The following is an 11,158-nucleotide window of genomic DNA, read 5'->3' as shown; positions in this document are numbered from 1 at the left end:
TCGGCATTGTGACCTAACTGTCCTCAAGCGCCAGCCGGCCCGCGGCCGATGTCTCGACGCTGTGTTCGGTCCCCCTTCCTCGCGGGAAATATTTAGGCAGCTCACCGTCTTGACTGGGTACAAAAAAGCGCACGGGGTACGGAAGATGATGGGTTTTGCCGTGCTAATGGGAAATGTTTCTAATAGCGGTGACCTCCAGCGAGAGCAGCGCGCTCAGCGTCCACGGAGCTAAACTCCCCACACTCTGGCGGGGGGCAAAATTCCTTCGGAGGCTGAAGAGACGCTTCCAAATCGTAGAGGAAATGTCTGTGTAACTTAAAAATAAAAAGAAGGCCGATGATAGAAAGTTTATCTGCATCCAACAATTTGTGAAACTGACAAGCTTCTTGTTTTCCCGTTGACTGAAAAGAGCATTGGACCATAGTCTGTTTGTTGTCTGGGTTAGAGGCTCTTTGTTAGAATTAAAAGTGACTTCTCTTAACTGGACCTAGCTGATGTCATCTGGTGCACTTCTAATGTGAGTAGGAACCACTGCTGCCAGTAAGTGTCCACAAAGCATGTCTTTATCTTTTTATACTTAGATATTCAGCTGTTGATGTTAGAACTTTGGTGCACTGTGGTTTAAATAAATGTATTCATTCTGGCCTACAGTCCTTTAAAAATGAATTTCTTTCACACCCTTTAGTTCACAAGTAGTTCTATGCTCTGCCTTTCTACATAGTGGCTTCCATGGAGCATTCAAATTTACGGACTTATAAGAAGATTTCTTAGAGGAAAAGCACACTGGGAGAAGAAAAGCTCTCAGTTTAAAGCAATGCTTAACTTAGGTCAGGAGTCAATGAAGGGTGCGAAGGCTGAAAGGAACTTTTATTCAACACAAGTTGCTGGGGATTCACAATGGTGTGAATGAAGTGCTGACCTAGTGCAGTGTGGTAGGACAAAAGTGGTAGAATTTGTTTCTTCTTATCTGTCATTCTGATCGATAATATGACTTATCTTCAGATAGCACCTGCTGGTGTGATATTTTTGGAAGGGAAGGTGGACTAGGGAGGATTCTTGCAGATATCTCCACTTTGTTTAGAAACATGCTGGACTTTAAGTGTTGGGCATCTGTCTGAAGCCAGGGATCTGTTAGAAGTCTGGTGCTCAAAATTAAAATCTCAAGTTACATAAACTCCATTTTTCTGGAAAATGGAGCTGATTCATGGCGCCTTCGCTGTAGCACCCAGAAGAAAAGAAAACCCAAACCAACCAACATCTAAGATCATTAAACGCTTTTAAATAAAAAAGTTGTTAGGCCTAAAACCGAGAAGGCTTAATGTGGTCAGCCATCAGCACTGTCAGAAATCATGAGGGTGGGATTGTCACCACTGGTGGGAAAGCTCCTCTTTCATTGTTTCACCAGGGAGCAGGAAGTTTGCTTTCATGGGTACTTCAAAATCCTGTTTCCAACAGACACTGGGATAAAAAGTTTGGGAGAAGAGTATTTTTACACTCTCCTTGATTCTAGTGTGCTATGTGCAGTTGTGCTTGTAATGTGTGTGTGCATCCTAAAGGTCAATAATGAATGTCTCTTAAAAGTATATGCAGCCTGCTTCCAGTTTTCTGAAGAAGTTTCTCTTAAAAGTCAGGGTTATTGTTTGGTTTTGTGTGTCAAGGTTTTTTTCTTTTTTCTTTTGACTTTTATACACCCAAGGAAGAGCTGTGATTTCAGTTTTCTCATGTCCATTTGGTCTGTGCACTCCAATGGGAAGTAGTTAAAATAAGTTAACTTTAGACAGTTGTATTTTGCCATTCAAGGCTTGCATGGTGAGTTTAGCACTATGTGAGCCTGCAAAAATGTGATTGATCATATCTGAGGCTGATAGGGCTCCTGCCCATCTAAAATTGTTTAATATGTTAATATGGTCTCAAGCATTTGAAAGTATTCAGGGAACTCTTGCTCTTCATTGCTTGAAGGCAATACTCACCTAATGTACTTCTGATCATGAGAGCTGTGTTGTTTTCGGTAGCCTGTCCATGTGTTGGTGTGTGTGAATCTATTTGTGTGTGTGTGTATATATATAAATATATATAGTCACTGATTCATATTAAGATGGTATCTCTCATAGCCATGTCTTCCATATTTCAACTCTGTTTTCCAAGACCACAAAGGCACTTGTCTGTATTGCCTACATTAGGCCTGCAGGTTTCCAGTAAACTGGTTCAGGGTTTGGTGATTCTTCAGGATTTATGTGACCCAGATATTCATGTAGAATGCAAAAAGAAGCGGGGGTGGGGATATTTGGTATGAAATCTTACACCAGATAAACGTGAATAGTCAGGCTGCTGCACACAGAAATTATAGTGGAATATGGGTGTTCAGCCACCACTACAATAGTGAAGCAAGTCAGTGCCTTTGATGTTTTCTGCAATAGTTGATTGCAATGATGATTCCATTGACCTGTTTTTGCACATTTTCTTATCTCAAGAAAGGTTTCTCATCACAGATGCGCTGAGGTTATTGTATTTCTGACTATGTCGTCTTTTCCTTCCTTAAGTGGGTTTTATGGCTGTAAATCTTGACAGGTTTTCTCAGTTACCCATCATTGCCATTTTCAGCAAGAAACCAGGTGGCTGGTTGCTTTGGAGCAGGAACAAGCTGAAGTGTTTCTGCTCTCTGGATATAATTTTGAAATTTGGAGTAAGGACTCAAACAATAACCAAGAAACGACCCCAGACAGTTAGAAAAAAAAATCAATTTTTGCCCCAATAAAAAGTGTTAATAATTTGAAATCTATGATTCTTCTTTTTTTTTAAAATGAATAAGATGTTACTTTAGTCTCTCTCCCTTTCTGTCCTTATGACCCCTTCTTGCTGATACCTTCCCATCTCTCAGCAAGTCTAGGGCGACCATTTCATCTTGTCTGGCAAAATGATCTGGCATGAAAAGGTATTGAAGTCAGTTTAGTTGCATGGTGTCCTCTTGCCAGTTTTACAATAAAGAATGAGTCTGGCCTCTGTCCTGTTGCATCATTCTTTCAGCCCTGCTCGTCACTGGTTTGCACTGCTCCTGAAATAATGAACACTGATCTGCGTTTTGAGCCGATGGGTATGTGTCGTTGGCATGTTGCGTAAACTTGTGTGCTAGCAGAAGGAAGGTGATTCCAAAATCAGACAGAATAAACTTTCTAATACAATTTGAAGCACTAGAAAGCAGGCATTCTTTATCTGCGCAGGACACACAGCTGATCTCTCCTTGTTCTGCATGTATTGTGAGATTTTACAACAAGGTATTTATCATAATCATATATATTCATTAAAACATGTTTCTTATCTAATACATAAACATCACCTTCCTAGAACTATTTTACATTCATCTGCCTCCTTCTGAAAGTCCTTTTATGATTCTGGAGGTTTATTAAGAGGGGTCTCTGGTGGTTGTATGCACTGAATGCTTCAATATTAAAGGTGACCTTTCCTTGAACTTTTTCTTTGGGCATGTGCTGTTGCTTCTTGTTACATAACTTGTCCAAGAAAACACTGTAGGCCTCTTTATCTGTTTCTCCACTGGTTCCAGCCACATTTATCATCCCATGTGCATACCTTTATATCCTTTCTTCTTTTTTTTTTTGCCGGCTTAGTCTTTAAGCTCTATTCAGCAATTTTAGGGGAGCTGAACATTTTTATTCTCTATGTTATTTATCAAAGGTGTGGTAACAGACTGACCCAGTGAAAACTGGGTGTTGTGTGCATAATCTAAACAGTGATACTGTAGATCCTGCCGTGGAATTTCGAGGAACCTGAGCTTGCTGTCATTGGTCATGGATCATCCAGCCCTCCCACTTCTTGCTCTGCATGTAATGGATCAAACATGGGGTTTTATTACAAGTAACTGGGGGTTTTTTTGCAAGTAACAGAGACCTTTCTAAAAGGGAGAAACTCAACTGGGATATGATGGTAGGGCACCCTTCTCTGGTATTGCTTTTGAAATGAGCTGTGGTATGTGAGGATATTTAAAGACTTTTTTCCCCTGCCACTTAACATTGCAGTGAGGTGAGGTACCTACAGTCCTCAGTCTTTAAACTGTGATTGTCTAGTCACTGCTGACGTGCTGTACGCTGATGCTTAATGTGCTTGGCATCTCTAGCCACCGGTCAGCTCTGCAGTTTTGCTCACTATTCCTTCTGTTAAATGCAACACTTAATTTCCAAATCTGTATGTCCTGGGGGTCAGTCACAAGGGAAGTGATTGGTACTGTTCTTCAGGAAGTAATTTTAAGGAGGTGTGAATTTCTCTGTGACCAGGAAAGCTTCTTGTCATCCAATAAAATTGGCTGCTGCAACTCCTTCAGTGGTATGGTTTCCAGCCATGCAGCTGCATAGTTTTCTCAATACAGATGAAGACGTTTGCTCTTGATAGTATGAGTATGAATGCAAGAAGAGAAAGTTAAGTGGCCTTTCTGCTTACTGCTCCCTATTTTGGTTTAAAGCCCAATGATTTTTTTTCACAGAGCCAGTGGGATGAGGCTGTTGCTTACAGATTTCTGTGTACCTCAAGGAAAATGGCTAAAATGGCTCCAAACTCCACTCCTCCTGTTCTTGGTTCTCTTCCTTTCTGCATAGAAAGTAAGCTCTTTTCTCTTGATGGGGTTTCCCCTTCAGGGAATCTTCATGCAGCTACTTACTAATATTCTAGGGGCTTCCCACAGAATAGTATGGTTGTGGTGAGAAGCTGCACTTACCAATAATCTCTGCAGAGAGTATTACTCACACAGTAAGCCTTTTGGCAAAAGGCTGGAAAACTGCTGGTGCTTGCTTGCTGACAGCCCAAGTAGTCGTATAGTAACATTGGAAATCTGTACCACAAAAATCAGTCATTTTAAACAAGAGGTGTTTAAACTATTTGGAATATGTTGGAAAGTTTTACTTCAGCTAGCTGTATTTATATCTTCTGTGTTTATGCCAGGCAAGAATCCACAGCACTGAGATGAAAGAAGACTGTATTAGACTCTAAGGCTTTGTTTTGAAATGTATTTCTGATTTGATATAGTAGCAGAGAAAAAACACTTTCTCTGATTGCAGTGCTCTTTGATAGACATTGCAAAAGATTTCAAAGGTGTTTTAAAGATGCAGAGGAGATAAAAAACAGGTGGGTTTTTTTGCTCCAGGGATCCCAAAGTATTTAGATGGAAATGAGTCTTCTATCCAGGTCTGCTGAAAAGTCTCATGATAGTTAAACGGGTGACTTTCTTACAACAGTTAAAGCATTACATACAGAAGCTAGTGAAAGAATGAGCAAGTCTTTTTGTTGACAAAGGAAGTATTCTGGTCTCAAACCTTTGAATAAAATTAAAGTAACTGATATGTAACAAATACCAACCAAAACACATGTGAACCAACAGAATACCTCCTGTTTCCCTGAAGGTAACCATCTTAGGGCATACGTGAGCATGGATCATGCCAGATGAAACAGGAGCTCTGCAAAGGTTTCAGCTGCTGGGTGCTAGGTGAAGAGTGAAGAGTGAAAGAATGAGACAAGATCCTAAGATGACATACTGTGTGCTTTATGTGAAATATCAAATTAGAACGCATTCAGGACAATCCAAAATAGATTTGCCTTTGGCATATGTCTCTGGCTGCTTCCTTCTGCTCAGTCCACACGAAGAAATGGCAATGGACATTTTCTTTTTGAAAAGTACAATTGCTTAAGACAGCAATATTATCTATGCCAGTAGCCTACTCAAATTGTTAATTACCAATTTTTCCCATTCATGTCTTTAAAGAGAAATGAAAAGTCTTTGTAATTTAGGCTCCATTGTGTCTATCTTTCATGTTGCAACCCAAGGTATCTTGTGCACTAGTTGCTAAATCATATTTACTTTTCTTAGGTTAGAGCAAAACCTCTTTTAAACTGGAGGTCAATGTGACCTATGTTATCTTATTGTTATAACAGGTCATAGAAACATGGTCTTTCCTTTTGCAGTTTGAACTGTAACTCTTCAAGCTAGTACTGTTTATTTTTGTTAGACCTCATGAATGTCAGTAAGTGAATGTTATGCATTCATTGCCTGTGTAAATGAAATGACTGGCATTTGATTTATATCTGCTGCCTGCCTAGTAGGATTTCCATTTAGAGCTATTTTTCAAGCTCCTTTGCACTTGCTCCCCAAGTGTGCAGCCTTTGTAGGTTTTAGCAATTTAAGTATTTTGGACATTAATTCTTTTCACTTGTGAAAACATGATGTGTGTTGTAGAGTGCCAGAGTGCAATTCCATCAGAATTCTCCAAATGATACAGTTTAGCCCATAAAACTTCAGAGAAAATGGTCACTTAACATAGGGGTTTCTCATATTTTTTAAGTGTATCAACTGCCACAAGACAGTTTTGTTGCATCCAGCGGAGTGTGTTGGGTGGAAGATTGGCTGCTGTTGTTTATAGATCAGGCTCTGATGCAGGAGAAGCTCCTCTGGATGACTCAGGTTGAACCTGGACAGGTGCACACCTTGTGCCTTGGGTCTCCCTGTGTGTACTGGGATGGTGGTGATCGGTGGTGGTTGGTATGGAACTTTAGACTGGAGGGTGAAGGAAACGTTATTTAACACAGGGAAAGCATCCATTTTGGGGTTGGTGCTGGGCTGTCCACCTGTGAATGGGAGAGTTGTGTATGCAGACTGACTTTGTACCAGTAACTCTTTAGTGCCTAAACCAAGAGCAGTGTCTCCTTGGTCAGCTGCTGCCTCCCAGGTAGCAGCCTGGGTCTGCACAGGGGACTGCTGGAGGCTTAGCCTTTTAGAGATGGTTGCTCTTAGTTCCAGCCCTGGGCTTGATTTTAGTGAGGATTTTTTTACATTCAGAAGCTCTGTCGTGATTGACAGTGCAAGAGCATTGCAGAACTGTTACTTAGTTACCTGGTGTTCCCCAGTGCCCTCCTTGGAGCTGCTCTCCTCCTGCTTAACCTCCCTCCTCCTCCTCACCTACCCAGGTCTGGGGTCACAACCACTTGAGAAAGATTGTCCCTTTAATGAGGAAGCAGTGAAAGGACTCCTTTAATACTTGTGCTTCCCTTGTAATCCTCCTCAAAAAGCATCCCTTAGGGCATGAGAAGATAGAAGTCTGTTTGTTAAAGAGTTTAACTAGATCCTAACACAAGTGATTAAAAAGTGCTCACCATCTTTCTTTCAAGGGTAACCCTATGGTCAGAGCAGGCCATTGGTGCTTCCCAGAAACAGTAGATCTCATGTGGGATAAATAGTCCAGGTAAAGTCTTCACAGCCTTAAGGATAAATATTGGGTGGTAGCAATGTATTGTGGAAGAGATTTGCTTGTATTGTTGGTTGGGTTTTTTGCTGTTGTTTTTTAAAGACATAATTATATAAAGTGTTCTGAGAATGGGGTGCCTCTACTTTCTAAACAAGCTTACAAATCTTGGGCAGGCTGGCAAGAATCCAGGTTCAGATTTTGTCTGTTTGTGGGTGTATCAGTTCTGGACTGATAGGGATGTAGCTAAAACTGAGAAAAAATGGATGCAGATGCTGTTGTCCATCCTAATGCTTTTCTAAATGCTTTTGGGAGGTGTGTGGTGAGGGTGTGCCATTTTAAATGTGGTGCAATCCTAATGGAAATCTAATTTGTTAAAAATACTTGTGGAAATTCCTTCACCGTGGAAAAATGCCTTTATTGTGTGTGGTGTTTTCAGTTTGTGAATCAGTGTCATTGTTTTACAAGGTTGCTGAGAAAAGTGCTTTTAAGAAGGAAGCTCTGGCAATGTGAACCTCGGTGGTGTTAGTTGGTTTTTTTCTTTCCACCTGAAATTAATCACTTATTGCTTTGCTTTTGGTTTTCAGGGTCTTGGTTGGTGCTCCCAAGGCAGAATCTAAATACAGCACCTCTGTTCAGTCCCCAGGAGCAGTGTTTAAATGTCGAGTCCATACCAATCCTGACAGAAGATGCACAGAACTGGATATGGGGAGAGGTGGGTAGTTATGATGCTTTGGGACAGCAGGAGGCAACCAAAAAAAATCCAAACCACACGGCTAGCAATCTTTCTGCCAACTTCAAATTGGCCCCGAAGTATTGAGAGGGAGCCATCAGCCTTTCCTGTTGGATTTTGAACACTAGTAGCAAAAGTGTCACATTCTCTTCAGCATTACAAAATAACATCCCAGTTGTGCCGGTGTCCTCCCAGTGGCCTTGCTCGCTCTTTCCAGGGAGCAACCAGGTAAATGTGGGTTTTTCCCTGCTTAAGCTAAGCTGCTGTCTTTTCTTCACCTGCTTCAGTGTGACTTTTCAGCATGTTGGTGAGTTTGTAAGTGTTTTGGAGTGCTACTGCCTGCTCCAGGCAGTGCTGAAGTAAACAGTGTATGAGATAACTCCAGGCAATGCAGTGATGGGCTCATGATATGTGGGGTTATTAGTAATGTGGTGATCTATGGGTTCCCTCATAATGCAGCGAATAATTTCTTGAGTTTACTTTTTGTGCTAAAGTGGTCTCAGTGAGACCATGGGTATGCTATTGAATGGGATCAGGGTTGACTTCAGTTACTCTAATGTACTGTCTGAGGCAGGGGAAGGTGGACGCCTAAAGTCAAATTATGATCTAAAACTTCATGCTGGATAATGATGATAAAGATCGAAGCATTTTAATATTTTGGTTTTCTTGGTGACATGTTGCTTTCTCTGCCTGTAAAAAAAAGGCATATTTGTATTGTTCATCTTTTCATACCTACACTAAGTAGAATTTCTGTTTATGAGGCTTACATGTGTTAAAACAGGGTTTTGGCTAAGTGGTTTGTCCTGCTACCAGATTATAAATTGTCATGGATTCATGAATGCTGCCTGACAGGACTACAGATTTCAGCCTCATTTTTTTTAAGTGTCCCCAATCTCATTTTCAAGATTGCATTTAGGAGGCAATCTGATACCTCTCCCACTGACTTGATCGTTCATTTAAGTAGAGCTGTGGACATAATGTAATAGCTGCTGCCTGTTTGGAACAGGGTCTGTCCTCAGCTGTGTATGTGTACTCTGCCACTTAAGAGTGAGAACATTGCCCCAGTTAATGCATTCAAGTACTAATAATCAGGATGCAGGGGAAAAGAAAAGCATCGTCAGATGTTTGATGGGCAATCTCTTTTCTTGTCAGGATTCTTTGGTAGGTATTTAAAACTCATGTCTCCTTGTCTTGCTGCCTTTCCCTTTTTTTCTGTAGGCAATTCTCGGGGCATGCTCTGTGGAAAGACCTGTAAGGAAGACAGAGATGATGAATGGATGGGTGTGAGCCTAGCTAGACAGCCAAAGGCTGGTGGAAGTGTGCTGGTAAGTCCGTGCTTTTCTTTGATCTCATTAAAACTGTAGCTGCTGCCTGACTAAGCACATCAGGATTGTGTTTGGCAGTAACTGATGGAGTCCAGAGTAAGAGGCAGCAGATTCTGTAGTCCATTTCTTCAAGCAGAAGTGAGCCCCAGCCAGAAGACGTGATTTATAGAGGGAGGATTCCAAGCCATCACACCTGACTTGCGTCAGCCAAGGACTTCCTCCTAAATCTGAGGGTTTATATCTTTGAACTGAATAAATACAATTTGTCTGGGAGGTATCTACTAATTTGTTCTTTTTGTAATTTGCCTGTGTTTAAGTAGGAATTATGAACGCAATAAATTTTCCTTGAGCACATGAATTGTGTCTCAAAACTTATAAGGAAAAATGTAAAATTAGTCTTTGTTGCCATATTTTTCATTTATTTATATTAATTTCCTATTAACAAGGTAGAAGAGTTGCAAATAGAGATGTCTTAATTGTGTGTGGATTGACTTATTGTCTTCAATGTGGTTACTATGCACATAGACAAGACAAGGGGAGCGGATGCAATCCTTAGCATGTACAATATTTCTTAGCAAAACTTTTTCTGTGTTATCGTAAAGAGTCCTGGGCAAAACCCTTTCTAGAATGCATGGGTATTTTACATTCTGACCAATCATTGCCTGTATATACATCCATGGTTGGGTTCTGACTGTCTGCCTGAGTGTGTCTGCAGGGAAGTTAACAGAAATAAAAAGAAATTTGCAACAAAATGTTATGCGTATTATATGTGGCAGGCAAATGTCAAGCTTGTATCAGGGCAACCCTGACAGCAGTCTAATTCTAAACAGCCCTGTTCGTGAGTAGGAAACTTTCAGTTGGCCCTATCCTTCCAGTGATATATAGGACTGCCCTTGTATGTAGCATCCAGCTGTCAAAAAGTGGCTAGTGAGAAAGATCTTATGCAGTGATTACTGTGCCAACCATCTGTAAAAGGCCAGAGGACAAACCTGTTTCCCTCAAAGACCTTTTTATAATATGTGCTTAGAGTCCAGGTGCTTACGCCCCAAATCCTTGTGCACCAACTTCCCTGTGGGAGAACAGGTAGGTTTGATACCTTTCTGTCACAGTACTGTGATATTTTTTCCCCCTGTCTCTCTTGTCAGTGTTATAGAGGCTAGCTTTACTTTTCTTGGATGTTTAAAATGTGTTCAGGACTAGAGGAGGAGGGGAGAAAGAGGGACATAAATAAAATACACTGTAAACATGTACAAAAGAGCACAAAATTAAGGCATTCATGATAGTGCAAGCAATTAATATTTTCAAGGTGTATCTTGAGCTATATGTGTGCTCAGTTGCATGTAACAACTGAGAAGTAACTTGTATTGATTGAGATAACACTACCTTGAGACACAGCATCCTTTTCACTGGCCAGTATTCAGGCTCAAATACACAAATTCATCCTAATTAATTTTTAGAAGGTTGTTCATACATTTTTAGGCAAGGCTAAATTTTTTTTTTTTTTTGTAATAATAATATCTTAAGAATAGTGGGTTTTTGTCTTTTGGTTCAAAGGGAAACAGGTTGGGGCTGATGCTTAGGGGTCATCTCCCTAGATAGAAGCAGTAATTGAACAGAATGCTGGTGGGGCAAAAAGCCAAGCAACTGCCAAGCTGGATGCTGGCTGGCTGAATGGAAGCTACAGGGGTGAGAGACATGGGTGGTCTTAGATTAGGGTTGAGGGAGTAGAAATTTCACACATAAAGCAGGTTAAAAGTGAAATGTAGGTAAAGCAAAATGTGCACCTGGTGGTGTGCTTATTTCAGTGCAGCTTAGGCTGGTAAAATGTCTCCACAAGTGACACTGATTTAAAACAATCCTAA

The 11,158-nt window shown here is 40.8% G+C and overlaps 1 protein-coding gene across 2 annotated transcripts in view; it reads left to right on the top strand.

Moving 5' to 3' along the window:
- Positions 1 to 43: 43 nt before the first annotated feature.
- The window catches only part of ITGA9 (integrin subunit alpha 9), a 244,925-nt gene continuing 233,810 nt past the window's right edge, over positions 44 to 11,158 (top strand). The window contains exons 1-3 of one of the 2 annotated variants that reach the window (XM_017732049.1): positions 44 to 540; positions 7,826 to 7,953; positions 9,190 to 9,296. In XM_017732049.1, coding sequence (XP_017587538.1) covers positions 7,944 to 7,953; positions 9,190 to 9,296 — 117 coding nt within the window. In that variant the 5' untranslated portion in view covers positions 44 to 540; positions 7,826 to 7,943. Of the gene's footprint in view, positions 541 to 7,825; positions 7,954 to 9,189; positions 9,297 to 11,158 lie in introns of those variants that run through there. The other variant, XM_008631949.2, reaches the window with a different exon arrangement.

This window comes from Corvus brachyrhynchos, unplaced genomic scaffold (assembly GCF_000691975.1).
Source record: "Corvus brachyrhynchos isolate BGI_N302 unplaced genomic scaffold, ASM69197v1 scaffold264, whole genome shotgun sequence".
Classification (NCBI taxonomy): domain Eukaryota; kingdom Metazoa; phylum Chordata; class Aves; order Passeriformes; family Corvidae; genus Corvus; species Corvus brachyrhynchos.
This window is presented reverse-complemented; position numbering and strand designations above follow the sequence as displayed.